The 21877-nt window shown below is 28.7% G+C and overlaps 1 protein-coding gene across 4 annotated transcripts in view; it reads left to right on the forward strand.

Annotated features, from left to right (window-relative positions):
- Positions 1 to 21877, forward strand: part of wge (winged eye) — an 81223-nt gene that overhangs the window by 52306 nt on the left and 7040 nt on the right. For 2 of the 4 annotated variants that reach the window (XM_070648470.1, XM_070648471.1), the window contains 7 exons: positions 2300 to 2465; positions 10213 to 10364; positions 11358 to 12090; positions 12524 to 12661; positions 14361 to 14498; positions 20698 to 20802; positions 21605 to 21804. In XM_070648470.1, the coding sequence (XP_070504571.1) occupies positions 2330 to 2465; positions 10213 to 10364; positions 11358 to 12090; positions 12524 to 12661; positions 14361 to 14498; positions 20698 to 20802; positions 21605 to 21804 (1602 nt within the window). In that variant the 5' untranslated portion in view covers positions 2300 to 2329. The remainder of the gene's footprint in view (positions 1 to 2299; positions 2466 to 10212; positions 10365 to 11357; positions 12091 to 12523; positions 12662 to 14360; positions 14499 to 20697; positions 20803 to 21604; positions 21805 to 21877) is intronic. The other 2 variants (XM_070648473.1, XM_070648474.1) reach the window with 2 other exon arrangements.

The following is a 21877-nucleotide window of genomic DNA, read 5'->3' on the forward strand; positions in this document are numbered from 1 at the left end:
AATGTTTTCTATAACAACAGCATCACAATAATCTTGTAGACGTAGATTTGATTTCTGTAGTAACACAACAATATGTGTTTCTTCTGTATATTATTGACAAAGAAGTTGTCATCGACATCATAAGGAGACAGAAGATGTAAAAATATGGTTTTGTCATTCATTCTTTTGGTTTCAATTTCATTTCTTGTTGCTATGGATTTTCTTACATTCGTGCATTTTGTTAATAATATTTTTCATTGGTATCTTGAAATTGAAATCTATTGTACGCGACTGGAAATATTTTATATAAGATGTTTGGAATTTTATTGAAAGTATAATGATGTTGTGAAATTGAATTTCATTTCACGATGATTGTAAACTTTTAAGAATGAACTCAAAACATTTTTATCTCTGACATAATGTTTCTTCTATCCATCTATATATTCTAGCAATGATATAGTTTGTTAACTTCTTGAACTAAATAATATTTATATGTCTTATGGATTTTGCCTTTTTTGTTTATTTTCTTCTTGGAAATCTCTCAGTTTTGGATGCGCAAACTCCAACCGGTGAAAAAATGAGAAGAAAAGAATATCCTCTCAATCTTTGAATGCATCATCGGACTTTTGTCTCGTGAAAAAAATTATAAAAACTAAACAAACATAAATAATGATTCATGCATGTGAAAAACAGCACATGGTTTTGAGTCTGTAAGCCAGAGTATAAAGTCGAGTTAAGCTCTGCTGCAAGCACTACAAAAACTTCCTTTTTAATAGCGTTTAAAGTCAACCATCTTACTGACCCCTTCATACAATACAGAAATTAGTTTCACTGACTAAAATTTCTACTACCATGATTTACTTTTAAGGCACATGACATAGTTCATTCCATGCAATAATTCTTTTCCGTGTTACACACAATTTGCTTTCTGTTTTTCTGAAGACTTTTGCGCGGTTATAAGATGAATGATTCTATTATTTTTATTTACGATTTTAGGGCGCATTAATGTTACGAATATTTTTATAGTTGAATGGAGCTCGATATTTCGAGGAGGAAAATCAAGGGATGGAAATTTAATTTTCATTTATAAATTTTCAGTTGGATGTAAAACTTCCAACGTTAAAGTACATCAATTGCAGAATCAAAGTTTCAATCTATATTTACTCGTCGTTTCCATTAGATGATGAATTTCTTCCTGTTGTTAATTCTTTCATATATTCAACTTGTGAAATCCATCTAAAAACAGAGACATAGCAAAGGAATAAATCCGAAGGAGGAATTTTTTATCTCTAGTCGATACTAATAATCGAAAAAATACTGATTGAATAATTTTTTCTCCTTCCTGCTTAGTAAACAATGGGAAATTTTTCATTCATTTCCTTCCTCATATATGTACAATATTTATTCTATTTGTATTCATGTCCATGATATTATTCTTGTTGTTTTTTATCTTTTATATTTTTTTAATGTGAAGAAAAAGTTTGTTTCTTGTTCATCTACTATTTTTGGCTTTTTTGTGCTACCGAAGTCCCTAAATGTGGGCATAATCAACAAAAGAAAGAGAAAAAAATGTTTAGACTACATAACAATAAGTACATAAATGAATCATTATTGTTGAACGGAATGAAATTATTATTCTTTGTGGCATTTTTGTTGTTTGTGGAAAATTGAACATTTTTTGTATTAAAATTTTTGTTTTTTTTTGCTTGTTAATGAGGGAATATGAGTTATGCAGACAGGAAAATTCCTTCTATTTCCTTTTATTAATAACTTTTTTGTAGGTGATTCTTAAACTAGAATTTGTCATATTATTAATGTGATAAAGATAAAAAGATATTTTATTTGAATTTTTTGAATGAAAAATTTAAGATTAATGTTAGACTCACTGGAGTGTAGCTTATAATGATAACTTAGGCAAAACTATGCTTCACGGATAAATAATAATAAAGATGTTTATTATTTTTAAGTTCGAATACAACCTAAATCTTTTATGGGGGGAACTAACTGAAAGAGGAAAATGTGGGTTTCTATAGGGTTAAATATCTTTAACAATATTAAAATAAAGAGAATTTTTTAAATCGAATTGCAAACTATTTCTGCTTACGACTTTTAAGTTAAACGAAAATATTTCCTGACGTCAAACAGAAGAATAAATTCAGTAAAAGAAGACCTTTCTTATTATTATTATTTGACTAGGAAATATTTGTGTTTATCTGTTCATCTATTTTTACCATCTACAAATATTTTAGTTAAATATTTTTGAATGAATATTACTCACCGAATTTTAATTAATTTATATTTAATTTCTATCTCTTTGCAGCTTGCCTATAACTACTCAGATTAGGGAGGCATGTTAGGTAATGGAGCACGATTTCTTGGACCATCTGCTGGTTCAACAAATAATATTAACAATCAACATCAAACACAATTTAATCGCAGTATATGGCCAACAGCAACAACAACATTTCAAGCAAATGGAAGTGAATGTAAGTCAAAAATTCTTTTGTTTATTTTGTTCAGAATTTTTTGTATTCTCTCATTTCACATTTGTGCTCAACAGTTCACGATATTTTTCATTTTGCTCTCCCGAAAAAAAAAATCTTCATTTCCATTACAGAAACAAAAATGCAACAACAATTCAACGAAATGCTAAAAAAAAGTGCCTGAGTGCTTACACGAACTTCAAACAAAACATTTTTTGCACTTTACTAATGCAAACAGAATTTATGCAAGCACTTAGTTCTTATTCATTTGTGTTCTGAACATGGTGTCAATGAACGCTTTTTCATCAACACTAAATTTTATCCTTTTTTGTATGTTGAGAATGAAAATTTTAAATTTTTAAGGAACTTACTATTTTGCCTATATATTAACTCTAAAAAAATTTCCTAAAAACTCGACCTTTTTGAATAAAATCGATTGTATTGTATTCAAAAACAAATTATATTCAATACCTCAGACGTCACGGATATCCAACTAGAATAATATACCACAGAATTTCCTACTTTATCTCAAATACAATGAATTATTCACATCATAAAATGAACTCTAAACTCTCTCAATCAACTATCAACGTCTATTTATATAAAATCAAAAATCAATCAATTTCATGTGATCGTATGTCACATAAATGTGTATATGCTTATTCAGCTTAAAAATCATTAACGTTTCTATAGTGAAATTCAGTATGTATTACAGCATGGAACAAACAATTATCTTAGTTAAGAATCTTTTCTTCATGTCTCTTTTATTTACTTCTGTTCAATTTTCTTTTGTGGACTTTTCTTTCATTTGTGACTTTGAACTTGCGATGATCTTGAACTGCAATATACATGCATACATATTAAAATGCACATGAAAAATTGAATAAAATGCGCGGGAGTCGATTTCTATTCATTAGACCTCCCTGGTAGAATTATCGTATCTTCCTTTTCATTTCTTTTTGTATTTCATGAAACAAATTCACTGCCAATGCAAAGAAAATTCAAATCATGTATTTTATTTATGTGTATAACATACTCAACATACAGAACACATTTCATTCATAAAATAGCCAAATGGGGCTAGTTTGATTGAAAATTGAAGCATAAAAATTTTAAATCACAAATAGTAAATGCACTGACAGAATTTTAACAGCAGCTACTGTTTCTATTCATTTGTAGAAAGACAATTTCATTTGTCTCATAATGTCTCATTCACATCATAACGATGATGAAATATTTAAATATTTTAAAAGAGATGAACTGCTATCTCAACTCTGACTGCCTGGCTCTTTCATTTTGGAAAAGTATACATTAAATTTTAGAGATATCCTGTCGTCCATAATTTAAAAAAAAAATTTTATGCGCTTCTAAACCAAAACATCTGCAAAATCCCTTCCGTACTTTAAAAATATTATTGAAGTAAATAAATTTCTCATCGCAAAATGGAAATAATGAATTTTAAAAATGTCAGTTTGGAGAAGTTTTCGAGCATTGAATCAACATAATAAATGTATTTATGTGTGCAATGCATCATCAACAATTCAGAAATTGAATTGTAGCTTCTGTATCGGACATTTGTGCAATAAATTTTTCGTATAACTATAAACTATAATGACGATGTGGATGATGATGACGATATTATTGTTTTTGTCGTTGCTGTTGCTCCTTTTTATTCTGAAAAAATTCAGAAAATGCAAAAAGGAAATTATTTTTTTCGCATACTGATTGTCGCAGATATATGAATATGTATTTATTTGAGGGAAATTTATAACTACCTATATAAAATACAGCACATAGCAAAAATGTTATTGGAATATAATCTCTCCATATGGAGGTGGATTTATATGCCATAAATTATAACGTTGACATTAAAAATGGTTGATTGCACTTACTTTGGTGTGCTCTTTTTGCTCTGTAGATTTTAATTGAAATAATATTTTCCACCACTTTTTTAGGGATTATTAAAGCAATAATCCAAAATTATTAAATGTTGTAAAATTGAAACTTTATGAAATTTAGCATTGTTTAGTGGACAACTTGACCAAAGTTCGACCAATGACACTTTTTACGAAATATTCCAAAGAAAATGTAATTTGTTATACTTAAAATGAATCCCGGAATTTGATTTAATGAAAAGTTATTCCTACATTTTGTTGCATTTAAAGTTTGAAACCCACAAACTCTACCTTCTGCTACCACGTATAACAAATAAAATGAAATGTACCCATTTAATCCATAACTTCTCATAAAAAGTCAGCAAAGAGAAGAGCAGACAAAACGAGTGCATATTATTGATCCATTGAAGAGAGTTTAAAGCTTGCGCTTGGATGCAGCAAAAATAGGCCATGAAATGTTCATTTTGCAAGCCATAGTTGACCCAATTTTAACACATTATTGCAAAAGCAATAACAACAATAAAATGTACATAGTCAGCAGATATGTGTTGCAATTCTGCATTTATTTTTATTTCCATGTATTTATACTATGGGGATTGTAAAAATGAAAAATTAAACGAAATATGGAATCAGATGAAGATATGCATATTTTATTTAAACTTCAACGAAAAACATCAACATTATTTTTATTTCTCCATTTAAATTTATCTTTTATGTGAAAAAACTTGATTTGCCCCGATTTTCTTAAACAAATCAATAGGTAATAAGTTCCTAAAATTATGATTCCTTCTATTGAAAAACTAGATTTCGACAAAAACATTAAAACTTTATTGTCCAAAATCAAAACGTAATCTAAAAGTGTATTTGAAACACTATTGTCATTACGTTTTACGGTACTCGCTTTTAACAAGCGTATATATTGCTCGTTCGGTCTCCAATTTTCGCAAATGCTTAATTTTTTCACACGAGGAATCAGCGAGGAACAAAAAAAAAGAGACGAAAAATTGCATGAAAAATCGGAGAAATTTTATTTTGTTCATTCTATTCAGGTTTTAAAAATACAGCCTAGCGCACATTTGTAATGGAAAATAATGGAGATAAATTAGAATAGCGGAGAATTTTAATTAATCTCATCCCAATTTCTCCTCTATCATAGTGTACGAAAAATTTCCGTGAGTTTTGTGATTTTTATTTTAAAGTTTCTCGTTTATATTGCAAAACCTTGTTATTTTCGATACATTTTCTTTCTATTCATTAAACAAAGCACATTTTTTTTCTAACACTTTTCATTATGCTGCGGCCATAAACTAACATTTAAAAAAAACATAAAATTTACATTTAGTGATTGCATAAAATGAGAATGAATATCTCTAAAGGAATTAAATGAAATCGAAATAGGAGGGAAGATGGGAAGAAGGAGGCGATGCTTTAAAACGTAAAAAAACTTGCCGATGGGAATTTTTTTTCCCTTCTCCATTTAATTTCTATAGAAAACACATTTTTCCTCCTCTGCATGAGAAACTCAATTAATGAATTAATTCTGTTTCCATGCCTTAAATTTTTACTTCATCTTCTCATTTCCCTTCACTGTAGCTTTAATAAAGTTTTTCTTTTCTAGAGATAACTCTTGTTCATTTTTTAATTTATTTTATTTAGACTTAGAATGGATTAACATATGAACAACAATTGAATCTAGAAAGGCCATACCCTAGCTTTCTCATGAGCGTGCTCATCTAGTATATTTTAAACAACCATGCTCTCGAAAGTATGCTCTTTGTCTGTTAGGATAGTTTTTGTAGCTCTGAAAATCTACTTATAAATCTCTTCAGGGAAAGACACTATCTGCTATGAAAATCAAGTTTTTATTTTGCATAAAATTTATTTTCACATATCAATCCTCATACATACCTTTGTATGTAAAGCATAAAAGAATGCATCATATCGAAGAAAAAAATTCCATGCATTAAATCTTGAATCTTTAATTTAAAAAGATAGCAAAAAAAATGTTCATGCACAATGGTTTGATGCTATTTCTCTGTACTATCGATTAATTGTAATCTCATGTGCAGTCAGCTTGCATGAAAAGAAGAACTCTGATGTACTTTTTGTGGGTCTATATAAAAAGCCTCTTTTAATGTCTCGGACATTCCATGCATTCAGTTTTAGCACTCAAGAGAAGTACATATAAGTACAATGCAATACGCTCATCAATCAAAATCAGCGAGGCAGTGAATTAAAAATATATACAATGCACTGTTGCGTGTATAGTTATTAGCATGTTTAAATAAATACATTTATACCAATTGGAAGCAGTTTGCAAAATGCCTATAAAATTTATGCGCTACTAAAAACTGATTTGTTAAACAATTTCTAAACTTATAATGACGATTCAACTTATCTTAATCAGAAACTGCATACTACGAATATGTGTGCATTTTTCATGTCAGTGCACACAACAAACAACAAAATAAAAACTTTTATTAATCGATCTAAAAAATATTTTCATACATAAACAATGGTGTGAAATGTTAATGCGTGTGCCGGTTGACACCCGTTTGATACACTTTTGTATGTCACTCAAGACCATTGTGCGAAAAGATAAAAATTTCATGTTGGCAACACGACAAGCAGGGAAAAGTCATGAAAACCACAAAACCTTTTGTTACAACCACAAAAACACTTTACTTCTTCTTTGGTCCCTTTTGAATTCATCTTTTCAATTTTAGTTTGACCATAAAAGGGTTTTCTTCCCCCTTCTGTTATTAATTTTAAGACGCAGCTTATTCAGTTCTGTTCAATTGAGTGGTCAACTATAAGTATATCTATAGAATAGGGATATTTAGTAAAATATCTGCAGCATTTTCAGGAAATCTAGAAAACAATTAAAATGCAATCCTTATTAAATTATGCACAAATAGGAGAATATCACGTAAAAATAATACCCATTCATGCCAACGACTCATTCCCAATTCATATAATTTTGTGCGATAGCTAATTATGCAATTCCTATTCTTATCAAGTTTACTCCTTGTTTCATATGTGATCGACATGATGCTCGTATACGTAATTGTTTGTGAGGCTAAATGATATGCAATCATACGTGATTTTGTATGCAAGAATACAAAATGTTGAACATAAAGGAACTAAAATGGGTGCAGATGAGCATTTCTATCAATAATTTGAAAGATTTGGGTTGATGAATTTCGTTTTGCGTGGTTTCGTGTCTCGCATGACATGGGGGTGGAATAAAAAAGAAGGTTTGAAGAATCATTTAGATAGTAATAATGAACAGGAAGGAACCAAAAAGTTTTAATTAATACCTCACAATCTCTTCATTTTCATCTCCTTACATGGCAGTAATAAAATTTAAAACCATTGTCGATGAAATTTTATGAACAGAAATGAGAAATGTAAGTAAGTAACTTATGTGCATTATTATGCAAATGATGTGCTTGCATTTTTATAAGCTTATAATTCATTGAATTTAATGCTATTATTGCTCATTATTATTTCTTACATTTACTCGCTCTGTTCAGTTCAAAAAAGTATCTCAAACATCTTGGACGAATGAAAAACTCCACATAATTCTGCATTATTGCTTTAATTATTGCAAATGTTTAAATGTTTATAATTTATTTTCAACACGCACTTTATTTATAATTAAACAATTAAAATTAAGACACTTTTTGGTAATGCCACGAAAGGGAGGATTTTTCTTATTAAATGTGAATTTTATAGGTTTTATTCAGTAAACTGCAGTCTATAATAATGGCACAAGGTGTTTAATTAAGAATTTTTAATCTTAATTAATTATTGAACTAAAATGTTAGTTAAATTAAATTACGGCAAATTACTAATTAAATTACTCTTAGACACACTAGTTTGTCGGAACACACAGGTTACCCACCACTGTTCTAACCACTAGGAAAAGAAAAGTATCGACATATTACTCAACCAATTTGCTTGTTAATCTAATATTCCATCATCATCTGTTAATTCATAATTCCTTGACAACTTCTTTTTATTTCATTTCACTTTCAGCTGATTTTCGTGTTACTTACTTTTCATTTAAAAAATTCCTTTCTTCTTCGAAAAAAGCATAAAAAACAAACAGCGACATCGAATGAATAAGAATTTTTTTTTTTCATTCTTCTTTTTAACTTAAATAACATTTCACCCTACACTGAGCATTATTGAAGAAGAAGAAAAAATTAAACATTTCATGAAATCTCCACGAAGCGATCTCTCTCCTCACATTTCAAGTTTCCTTCTTCTTCATCTACTTTTTTATATTATTTTCTGCCTTGCTTGTTTCTGTTTCGTATTTCGTCTTTAGAATGCTGCATACTCATTCTTGGATGTAAGGAAGAAAAAAAATTTATTAGGCTTTTTAAGATGCTGATGATGTTGTTGTAAAAGGAATTTTATTTGTGTATGTCCCTTAACAGTTTGCTCATTCACATCACTCAAATGTAGTTCCTTAAAAAATTTGAAAGTTTTCATTTTTTACTTGACAGAAATGACAATCTTCTAGATCAAAATATTATTTAGTTTCATTAATAAGTACACAGTAATATTAGGAAAAAGCACTGCAAATTCGTTGAAACTTTAAAAAAAATTCCATTTAATTTTAAAATTTCTCTACAAACGCAAAAAAAAACACACGCATCATGTGACATGAACAGCTCATTGCTAATGCTAAACAAGCATTAAACTCAACACACATGAAAAAAATGCGAATAAGAGCGCAAAAGTTATGGAGTCAAGAGGGAGATATTATATCATTTTTCCACTCAAATAGATTTCTTAACTTCATTTGTCGTTTTTGCTTATACTTTTTCTTCTCTCACTGCCACTTAAAGCCTCTTTTCTTTCCATCTATCGACTTTGCTCGTTATTGTTGTTGCTGATGCTTTAATTCGAAGAATTTTTTCATACATGTAAAAACAACAAGAAGGAGAGCGAAAAAAACTTGAAACCATGGCATGGTTTGTGTTATGCTGTATTTCTTTTTAAACTAAATAAATATAACTTTTTTTACCATCGAGTATTAATCGCACATGCGATGAAGGAGAAGAAAAAAAAGAACGGGAAAATTTATGAACCTCTTTACGTTGATTGGCTTTTTTTATTCTTCCTGAGTAAAGTATTTGTTGTTGCTAAAAAAATTTTTGTTTTATTTTTTGAAAGTAATTTAATGCAATTTAACTATTCATGGTCATGCCTTTGCATTGGGTGTAGTGCATGAAAGAATATGGATACTTCAAATTCAATTGAATCAATAATTTAAGATTCAAAATCTAAAAAATCCAAAGCAACGCGAAGGCGATTCGCGGCTAATAATTATAGGAATAAAACCATGAGTTTTCATTATAAAAATGATAACATCCACCGCTCAAGTGATGTCTCTCAATATTCATTAATCTTTCAAAATAATAAAAAACAGGATCAAAAATTTTAAATGTATTCTTATCCATCAATAAACAAATCATCAATTCCAAAAATAATCAATGACTCATTAATTTTAATTCTTTAACTCATTCATGCATGACAACTGTAAGACTCTTAATACTAAAAATATCTCACACTTTAAGCCGAATAAAGAGATTTTTACAACTTGAAATCTTTTAGCTTCTTAAAGTTCTTTTCTCATTCAAGTCTTTGAAAACAAGAGAGATTTATATAAAAGACGTATGAAAATATGAAGAGCGTAAAAGTTTTTATTTGTTGTTGAGCATAGCAGGAAATTTGAGATTTATTAATTCCGATCGATAATTCTTATTTATGTCTTCTTATGGTTTCTTAAAAAAGTTTTTTTTTATATTTATTTATGTCTTTCTGCTTCTTTCTTTCAGTCACAGTACCAATAACTGATTCAACCAGCATATTCGCACCAGGATTTACACCATCGCCGACAACCGTTACAGCCACATCGTCACCTTTCATACCAACATTACCATTTGAGTTTGTAAAAAATTGGAATACAGGCACTGTTGGATTTAGTCAAGTAAGAGAATTTTTTATGAATCACCGAATGTCAACATAAAACATATTGCAGAATAACATGTCCATTATGTTCATCATCGTCTCATTTTACTCATCATAACTTCTATTTGAAGTTAATCTTCTTTCCTTCAATCTCGACCTCACGCGTCAATACGTGAAAATCTGAATTTCTTCGTACGTAATAAATCATTAGAGTTTTCTTCATAAATTTCATATGATTTGCAAATATTTATCCCTAAAAAATATAAGCTGCATTTTTTCAAGATTACTTGCGAATGTTTATGAAAAAGTAAGAAGAAAGTCATCACATAATTTCTTGCATAACACAATAGTCACGTTCCTTGTATTGTATATTGATGTGAGGAGGGAAAGGCAAAAAAGAATGAAGAAGAGTTTGATAGCAAAAATAAGTTTTTTGCTTGCTTGAATATAAAAAATCATCAAAGTTGCCACCTCCTTTGCCATTCCATTTCCTCTTTCGGTATAAAAGTTTTTTTTTTTTCTTATATAACGAGTTTTTTTTCCTGGCATTTGAAGTTAAGATGAGATGAAATGTTGGTGCAGTTATAAGAATGGTATTTTGGGAGAGTTTCAGGGGATGGAAGCTTTCATAGAATTATGACATATCCTTCAAGATATGTAACTCTCAACTTTTAACATGCTCCATTCACTTCTCTCGTTTCTATAATTAATATTCTTCTAAAGTACTAATGTTTCCATCCATTTCTTTAAACTCATTTGTTGTTCGTGTGTCATGTTCCAGTTCATCATTTTTTATGTTGTACATACTTTTTTCTCATCTCTCTTTCTTATATTGACAGATGATAGGGAGGTGTAGTCATTCTATTTATAAATTCAATAGACATACTGATGATGAATATTGCCGTCGCATTTCTGAATGATTCATATAATGGCATTTTCTTCTTCTTATCCATTTTCTCATACCTCATTTAATGTTAATTTCTCTTTGCTTCGCTATTTGAAATTAAAATAGGCAAATAGTATATTTGTGCAGTCACATACAGCAGCGGCAACAGATTTTCTCAACTGTACAACGACAGTCACATCGACACCATCATCACAATCGATAAAAAGACCAACAGAAATTGGAAGATGGGAATCAACAGCAGGATCGTCATTAATTGAACCACTTCAAATTCACTTACCTGTGACACCCACAAATCTTACAAGTTATACAACGACTTCAGCTATAAAGTCTGAAAATATTAGTTCTGGAAGTTCTACCTCATCTTCATCATCGTCAAAAACACCAACAAGTTCTAGCACTAATAACAATAAACGTGGCACATCAAAATCAACAAAGCATAATAAAAACATTAATGACTGTATATTAAATTTACATCAGCAACATCAAAGTAAATCTATACACGAGACAAATTTTGATGGATCAGGTTGTAGCCGTACATTACCGATTGCATGGAATTCATCATCTATTCAACATTTAACAAATGTACATAATCAAAATAATGTTGGAGATAATTCAGCAACGGGAACACTTCTTCAAATTAAACGTGAACCATGTCAAGTATCTGAGGTTACAACGTCAAATAACTTACTTGCAACATCATTCTCAAATGGCACACCGACAATAATTAAAATTGAACAAAAATCACCAACAAGTACATCACAATCAAATTTTACATCAATTTCATCGTCATCTGCTTTAACGAATATGGATGCTTGTCATAATAGTGGACAAAATAACGGTAAGCTAATTTGTTTCCTTAAACTGTTTCTAAATTCTCAATCCAATAAGGCATATTTGCAGTGTGCAAAAATCACATTGAACAAAATTTTTATTTTCATTTCCTTCTATCGATACTAATGTTAGACTCATTTACAGTCTAAAGTTGTTCATGATCCTTTGGGAAATTTCCCTTCGTCATTCATTACAGTATTGTACTTTTTCCATCTCGTTTTCAAAATGACATTATACCCTTTCCCATAATTTTCATTATTCTCTTTTCTCCTTCGTATTTTTTTAATTTTAATTGCTCAAATGTTTGCTAATTGTAATCCTCTCTGTATTTTCCATCTCTTTCCATCATCTTATATTACCATCGTCATCGTCATGATCATCATTTCAATGCTTACGGGATGAAAAAAATTATTTTCGTTAAATTCTTTTGGGAAACACAGCAGGTGCAACGGCAACACAAGCCATCCCAATAGGCATTGCCGTTGGTCGACAACGCTTACAAGAGACAACAACAAGCCAAGCGACGGGTTTACAAGCAAAGGATTTAAATCGTTTCAGTCTTGGACTTGCTGATTTGGGTGAGTTAAATATTTTATATACTTTGTGTTTCTGGTTGCTGTTCATTTTTATATTTCACTAAAATTTGCGAAAGAGATTTTGATGGATAGCTTACAGAGAAGCATAAATGCTCACCTTAAGTAAATTCACATTCATGTTAATACTGTTCAGACACTCAATCATCATCATTAAAATATTTTTTTTTTTACAATAAAAATAAAAGAAAACTAATTTTTCATCAAGATGATGTGAGCAAATAGAAATAGAAAAAAATCATCAATAATGCTCCCCATCCTCTAACCTCACAATTTCATTAATTTAAAATTTTCAAATTCTTTGCTTAAAATATGAATAAAAATAAAAGTAACTTACAATACAATGTATTTCTTGGACGATAAATATTGGGGAGAAGTTGAGGACAGTCATAAAAATTCAAGGGTGCTATTGCCATTGCCAACAAGAGAATGAGTAATTTCTGAAAATTTAAAACAACCAACATTGTGTAACTTCAATGTTCATTTATAAAATAGGGCAACGGAGGAGTACTTTTGCTGATGTCTTCATTCAATCAAATCAGAATGATAAAAAAAGCTTTTCCGGTTCAATTAAATCAATTTAATTTTTTGGTTGACATAAAGCAGGGAGCGATGATTTTTTTTTTGCAGAGTGTTATAATTGCTTCGAATTGTATTTTTATTTACATTTTTGTTACGTTAAAAGTTAATGAAGTAAAATGGTGAAAAAATGATGGAAATCAACAAAAAGTTAAGAAAGATGTAAAGCAATGACATTTGTAAATGGTAATCATGATGATTAAAACACAATCGAATATATTTTAATTTATGGGGTGCTTACACAAATTTCTCTCAGTAGAAAGATGTAAGCTTATTAATTTTAAATTAACTTTGGAATAACATGTCGTATTTTAAAAAAAAATTACGATTTAATCAATTAGTGATTTTTAGTTTAGGTCAGTGGTGGGTAACCTGATTGCGGTTGGACATAAACTGTATGTGATAAACTGTATGTCGTTTGAGGTTTCAGTCGAGTCTTACCAATTTGAACAAGAAATAGTTAAAAATTAAAGATTGCTAATTAGCTGTGCTGATAGATGTAAAAAAATTTTGTATTTGCTAAAAAAATTTATGTTGCATTTTTATGGTTCAATTATCCAGCTTGAACTTTAATTTATGTGACCCGCAACTTTTAATCAATACTTTTAACAACAACAAAATAAAACAAACAGAAAATATAAAAATAATGTTAATAAATACTTAACAGAACACACGCAATTCATATTTATGTTTATTTATTTAAAATGTAGCAAAACTAGTTATTTATTCATCAAAATTCTCTCTTTTTTGAACTACTAAAAAAATACATTTCATCATTCCGTTCATTCAACCATTATGTATATGTGTATTAAAATATTTTTACATAAAATTTTATTTTCAAATTCATCAATTTTAAATTTTATGTTGATTTTATTTTATTTATTTTATTTTTCTTCCTTTCTGTTTTTTAAAAATTTTTTTATTCACTATCATGCTCTCACCATTCATCAATCTCTCAACAATCATCATCATCAACTCAAATGATCATTATAATGCACATACTGACAAAAAATCAACATGAAACACTCAACTATCGATTTATGTGTGTAAAATTTTATAAATGATAAAATTGATCGACATTGGCATGAAAAAAAAATGAAAATAGGATGCACAGCAACACCAAATCTGAGTCAAAACATGTTTTTCACAGGCACAATACCATTGACTGATGTCATGCATCAAAATCATCAGAGCGTCGCAATGACACAAAATCGAACGCCACCCACACTGTTTCAATATCCAAGTAAGTGTTTTTTATTATTTTTCTCTCTTCTCCTTTGCTTTTATACTTAGTGATTCTGTGTCTGCTCATATCTGAATTAATTTTTGTTGATTTTTTTGTTGTTTCTTTTGAAATAAAAGACAGAAATAATTTATACATGATTTTATATGAGAATATAAAGCAAATGAGATAATTTTTTAAGATAATAATGAAGATGTTATAAATGATTTGAAGCTACTGAATTAAGCAACTTAATGAATTTTAAAAATTGATCTCATTACGAATGCTGAAAGTAATAATTTTAAGGCATTTCAATGCGTAGGATTTTTGGAGTGGAATTAAGTTAAAACGAAAGTTTTTGCTTAAATTACTCAATTAAACTTTTCTTTAAAAATATATTTTTTTCGATCCCAAAAAATGTGATCATTAGCAAGCATTCCCTTTTTCCATAAAATTCTCTGAAGTATGTATAAAAAGTGTACAAAAAGTTGACAGCGAAAAGCGAAAAACGAATGTCCATTAATCTTTGTTGATGTCTCTCAGGTTTTTTTGTTGTAGTTGCACCACTGGTATGAAATAAATCTTCCTTTTGAGACCTTTTTTGCGTGTGTATTTGTACATGGCTGAGCTACTTTTCATTTATGCATAAACACAATTACAAAGTATTTTAATAACGTATTAAGCTATCCCATGATGATGATGCAATGTAGAATGACTTATAATATTATTTTGCTACTTTGTTGTAGAAAATAATTTCTGGTTTTTTATCGCTATTATTCATATTAAAGACATGAAGCTAGGCAAGTGTGAATTAATACTTGTATTATATTTCTTTCGATAAGGAATGTCAAATAGATTTATTTGATTCAAACTTAATTTCTTTTTGTGCATGGCATTTGCCATTTTCTATACAACTAGGGAACAATCCCTTCAAGCACAAAGGGGAGACATTTAATAAACTCCGTCAAGTAGAATTTCTATGGTGATTAAATGAAAGTCAAATCTAAAAAAAGAATCTTAATTAGATTAGAAAACGGAATGCGAAAAGGACAGAAAGAGCAATAGAGGAAATTATATTGATTCTATGTAATTCGCATTGAATTGCAAAATAAAAAAAAACACAAGGACATTTTAAAAATAAACTGTTTTAAACACAGTTTAACAATTAACACAACAGCTTCTATATATCTCTAGGAAATTTAAAACAGCTAAAGATTTATAGGATTTTTTTAAAAAAACAAGTAATCCAACAATAAATTTATGAAAATCGGGTTCTATATCTTAACTAATTTTAATAAACTATATTATTTCTCAAATAAATCTAAAGGCTTGAAAGCAAGGACAGAAACAAATTTATTTGACTATTTTATATTCACATCATTCATTCGTTTTTTATTTCTTCTATTTCTCTCGTCTTTGGTTGTCCTTTTTATGGCCCTTTATTCAATTTCTTTAAAATAAAAGTTTTTTCATTTCAAATAAGTTTGAATCTCTTATGAGATTGTAAAATAAATTACTTAAGAAAGTCTGGAAAATTCTGGTTTTTGTTGTTCTTTTCTGCAAGCACACAGGGGTTGAAATTTATGGGGAATTAAATTTTAATAAATTAAATTGATTTTAAAATTTACACGTAGGTATTGCAAGCGGAATTTACGTTTATTAATGAGAATTTTAAGTTTAAATTGCATTTAAGTACTGTCGAAATCACAAGATTTGAATAAATTCTTAAAAAAAATTCAAAAGTATGATGTTTTCATCCCAAATGCTCAAACAATCAAATGACATTTATTGTATTCCTTTCATCTATATTCGACAGCCATTTAATGTAACAATAATGCTTGACAATTTTTAGGAAAATTCGTTCTTTTATTTCCACTCTTTATTTCTTTTAATTTTCATTTCAAGTACAATTTTACACTTGAGCTATTAATTTTATAACTAGAACTTAAATATGAACATACTCTCATCCTTTATTTTTAATTTTTAACCCTTTTTCTCAGCATTTTATTTATTCAATTTTTTGTGCATTTTGTGCTAACAAGAATATATGTGTGTTGTGATATTTTATTTCCTTCTCATTTGCTTCACCTAACAACTTTTAATTTTATTTTTCGCGTATAAGGAATGAGATTGAAAGGAGCAACAAGGCAGTTTCTCAATGATTCTTGATTAATGAAATTTTATACACAAAAACATAAAACTTCTTTTATTTTTATTTTTTGGCTGTGCCAAGCACATTCTCAAGAATCATTTTTGAAGCAGCAATTGTATGAGTGTGTATGTCTGTTAGTTTAATGCTGTTGTTGCCATTTTAATTTATTGTTCGCGAATGAGTTGTCGGATGGAGAATTATCTTAAATGAGAATGAGATTTGCCTGACGTATAGTCAATGAACACTTAGACTTAAAAATCTTTTGCATGCATGAATACAATAATAGTAATAGAAGCATAAAATATTCTGTATGGATGCAATATTATGTAAATATATTTTACAATAAAGTGAAGGGTGGAAAATTCATGTGGCTGTCGCGCTGTGCCAACATATGAAAAACTTTTTCACGCTTGCCAAAAAGATCATAAATAATTTTGGCTTATAGAAAAATTTGTCTAGGCATTCGCCGAGATAAGTTGTAGTCACTTGTCTGAAAATTGTTCTTAAGAACACGATAAATTACAGTTTTAAATGTTATGAATTCTGTTGAATTTTCCAACTAACATCAATCCTGCAGAATAACTTTACACTAGTGCTCATTTTATTCTTATGATAAATGAATCTAGAACTGATTTCCCCCTTAAATTTACATTGCAAGGACTTTCGTATTTCATACAAAGTACGCTGTACTAAAATATTAATCAAATAATATAAAAACTATAGAAAGCAATTTAGACAGCAAAATACACAACAATGAAAAACTTTTCCTGCTAACAAAACAGCACCATAGTAAAAAAAAAAAAAATATAAAAATATTCTCATTTTTCATTTATCATTCATCATTTAATATTCGATTTTTTATACTCAGTGAAATTATTTTGTAAACATTTTTATATGCTCATCATCATCATCATCATCATCTGCTTTAGCATTTACTGCATTAAAATATTTATCGAATAGACAAGTTTTGCAAATGAGCAAAAAAAAAAAAATAGAAATTTTTTAGTGTTCCTAATTTTCTTGCTTTTGATGCTGAAAAATTCATTAAACAAAATCAATTATTCAGAAACTTTATGTTTGTTCAACAAACAAACAAACACACACACACACACACAATAATAGTGTTATACCACAAAGCATATGCACAGAGGTAGATTTCTAAATTCATTTATTATGATGATGGCAAAAAATGTACATGTATACCATACACTAGCAGCAGTAGATTATTCGTGCTTGATTGGAATTCCGCGAAAGAAGCCAAACAACCTAATGAGCATAAAAAAAAACTTTTTGGGTTTCTTCTAGAGAAAAATGATCAGGAGAAAGAGCACAGAAAATGGCAAAATGTTGCTATAATAATAATAACCAGTGGCTAAGACTAGATACATACATAGATAACCTTAGTTTCGTTCTTAAAATTGTTAATGATGATGATGGAAATTTTATTTCCAAGAATGGCACGCAGCACTAGGTTTCTCATTAAACTGTTGTCTAGTTTTATTCTTTGTTTGTATGTATCCTTCATATGTAGCATATAGACGTTGTTATTATTGTTGAAAATAAATAATTCCTGGAAATAGATCAATCATCAATTCGAAATTGGCCATCGATTTTTTTGGATGTTATGAGTTTTTAAAATAAATTTATTTATTGTGTAACCTGTACGATGGCTTTAAATGTACATTATTAAGTTCCTAAAATCATTTCTAGGTACTTATTTATGCATTAACCCAAAATCAAACCCGACACAAGAATTATAAAAAGGCATTTAAATTGTAAATAAAATCATATAGCTTTGTACCTCACAGTTTACGTAATAATTACTGTACAATTTAATTTTAAATTAATTTATTGCAAAAAATTTCACTTTTATATTCATCCGATGACTTTGGAACTTGTTGTATATTTTTCCACAGCAATTTTGTTTGGTCTTTATGCTTTTACATATATTTCGTGTTTTTATAACATATATGTGTATTATACATACTACCCAATCGTATGAAAGGGGAATATCGTGAGACGTTTCATGCAACTTCAAATTATATGTAAATTGATATAGTTTTTTGCATGCATCCAAGGTTGATTTCATTTTTACGTGTTGTTTCTTCATTTTGTAACCTAAATTTGCAACAACAAAATAAATAATTTTATAATAACAATATATGCAGTAGCTATATGCATGCATGTTTCTGTTGCTGTTGTGCAAGCTGCTTGTAAAGTATTTGAATCTTTGAAAAGTCTCTTATACAAGGAATTTATGTCACTTTGAAAAATTTATTTAAAAATACACAAATGAAATTAATTAAAAGTATTTATGATCCAGGGGATAGACATTGTCGACAGACATTATTTTTTATTTCATTTACGTTTTCAAATTTGTGTTTAATCACATAACTCATCTCTCATAAAACATAAACCATCAAAATTCAATTTGAATCAATTTCACTTGCATTACTGTCCCGTTGTGAGGCTCTCATTTTCGTTTTGGGCACAGTGACTTAACCTTTTTCGCTTGCAATTTTTTATTATATATTCAAAGTATTTTATAGTTGTTAATACCACACAGTTTGAATATATAATATTCTTTAGCATGAAATGGAAATTGCCATAACATCCATCTATTTACATTGACCTGGGGGACTTTTCTGGTTGTAAATTCAAATGTTTATTAGTTTATTACTACTTTTGCTATTCAATAAATATTTTTCTTTAAATCGACTTCATTTAATGCGATGGAGAAGAAAAAGATCAAAAAGGTTGAACAACAAGTTTTAGCTTTTAAATTGCAAATTTACATAGACAAATAACTGAATGCAAATCAACAAAAAAAAGGTTCTTGCTAGATCAAAAAGAATGAAAAATTTTTGAAAAATTTGTATTCACATGTGATTGAATGTGTGGAATTTTTAAACAGAAATGCAGGAAACTGATTAAAATTAAAAATTCTTTCTGCCGGAATTAAAGATTTTTAATTCTAATTTAAAACAAAATATTCAGTCTTTTGTATTTTTTTGAGTTAATTTCAAGTGCTCTTGTTTCAAATTAATTTTAAATCTAAAATCAAATACAAATATCCCGAGGGACACAAATGAAGTTCCGCTAAATCCGCTCGGGTCTTAAAATCTCACATTTTGAATCATACATATAATTTTGGTTTTATTATTCCACTAAATGTGTTTTTTCTTTCAAAATATTAAAAATTTCATGTTTGTAGCGTAATGTTTATAAAAATACTATTCATAGTGAAATGAATTACGAGGAGCTTAACTCGGTGAAAAAAAGACAAAATATGAAAATAAGTAAAATGCGAAAAGCAAGTCGAGAGCAAGATCATCAATCAATCACTCAATAGGGCGTTATGATAATTAATTTGAGAGTGATGAGGAAAATAGGAATTTTATTTATTCATAGCTCTCGCAAACATTGCTGAATATATGAAAAAAATTAGCTAGTAATGTACTATAACTCTTATTTTTGCCGTGGCAATGAAATAAAATTAATTGCATTTTAAAATAAAAGAACGAAAAATAATAATCTGAGACTATATATCTTAAATTCAAGACTATGTGGTATAAATTTTCAAGTTGGCATGCAACACATTTGTTTATTAATTATTTTAACTCACTCAGAGTTCATAAAATTAGCATTTATGACCGTTAATTCCTTCTGATATTTTAAAGTTTATTTTTCAAAAGCAATGAAAAAACCAGATTTTTTCATTCAAAAATCACTCAAATAAAAATTATTTAATAGGCGGAGCTTGACGCCTACATTCCCATGTTATTTTCCGCAGCCAATCAGAAGATTTGTTTTGGTTGTACAACCAATGAACGAAAAGAACACAACACGACGAATAAAAACTCGAAGAAATGCGAGGAAATTTTCTAAGTAACGTAACAAACGTGATTCCATGCATCGTGTGGAACTAGTTTTCGTTCAAAAATTCAATTAAGTTCTAATCTATAGCTTCTTATCATGATATAATATTTTTAATTTATTTTAATTTAAATGCAAATGTTAATTTCTTTCATTTTTAATTTATGACTTTAAATTATTTTATATAATTAGCAATGCCAATGGAAATTCCAACCCTACCACCTCCGGTTGGATTTCAGCTCGTTCGTGACCCATCAACTGGACAATTTTTATTCCTTCCAACAACAACAACAATTGGTAATTATAAATTTTTTAGTCATCTTTAAACACACATAAGCAATTTATTTTAACTTTAAATACACGTTGGTTAATGGAGATATTTGACTCTTTTTTGGTGGCTGTAAAATTAAATTAAAATAAAGTAATTTTCAGTAATTTTTTAATTCACATGTACACTGAATTTTATAAATATATTAAAATCTGTCATATAAGCTTTTAATGATTTTTCTTGTATTTATATTTGCAAAAGCCACACACAAGTTAATTATAATTTTCCATTTTTATTTCTGTTGATTGAGATCTCTTTGAGAATTATATTGAATTTAAAATTGCCTGTAAATTTTATGTATGTTTTCATAATTATATAGTATCGAGTGACATCTCGAACAGACAATGAGCATACTCACCTAAAAAAACGTGCTCGAGTATATTCAGCAAATATAATTGAGTATTCTCAATTTTGTGAGCATACTCATGAGCATGCTCCTTGTCTGTACGGGTAAAATATTTGGGGATTTCTTAATAATGAATTAAAATTTTTTTTACAAAAATGTAATTGATACTCGAAACTATGTAATTCATTTAATCTTGTGTACTAATTCTTTAGTCGCTTTTTACTCATTTTAACATTTTTTATTTTTATTTATTTTTTTTTTCTTTTTTCTTTCACACATATAAAAACAAAATTATCTTTCCCTATAACAATTTTCGATCATATACAAACATATACACGCAAAAAAACACACATATACACTCATGCGCTTATTAAAACAAAATCTTCTTTAAATGTTGTTTTAAAAACAAAAAATATGCAATAAAGTCACATTAGATAAAATCAATATCTCTTGCATAGAACCAATTCCACAAGCGCTAGTGTGGCCAACATATCCACAAACAACTTCAGCAACCAGTCTTCAACCTCCACATCTGCTGTTACCTCCGTTGCAACAGAGTCTTCAGCCACCTCCCCTTGCGCTATTAGGATCAGATTATTTAACAGCAAGTACAACACTTCATCAGGTACAAATTGAATCATTTGTTTTACCGACGGTAAATCATTAATATTTGAATATTTTTTTTTTATTTTTCGAAA

This window comes from Chironomus tepperi, unplaced genomic scaffold (assembly GCF_022539635.2).
Source record: "Chironomus tepperi strain 1889 unplaced genomic scaffold, CSIRO-AGI_Ctep_v1 contig_398, whole genome shotgun sequence".
NCBI classification, from domain to species: domain Eukaryota; kingdom Metazoa; phylum Arthropoda; class Insecta; order Diptera; family Chironomidae; genus Chironomus; species Chironomus tepperi.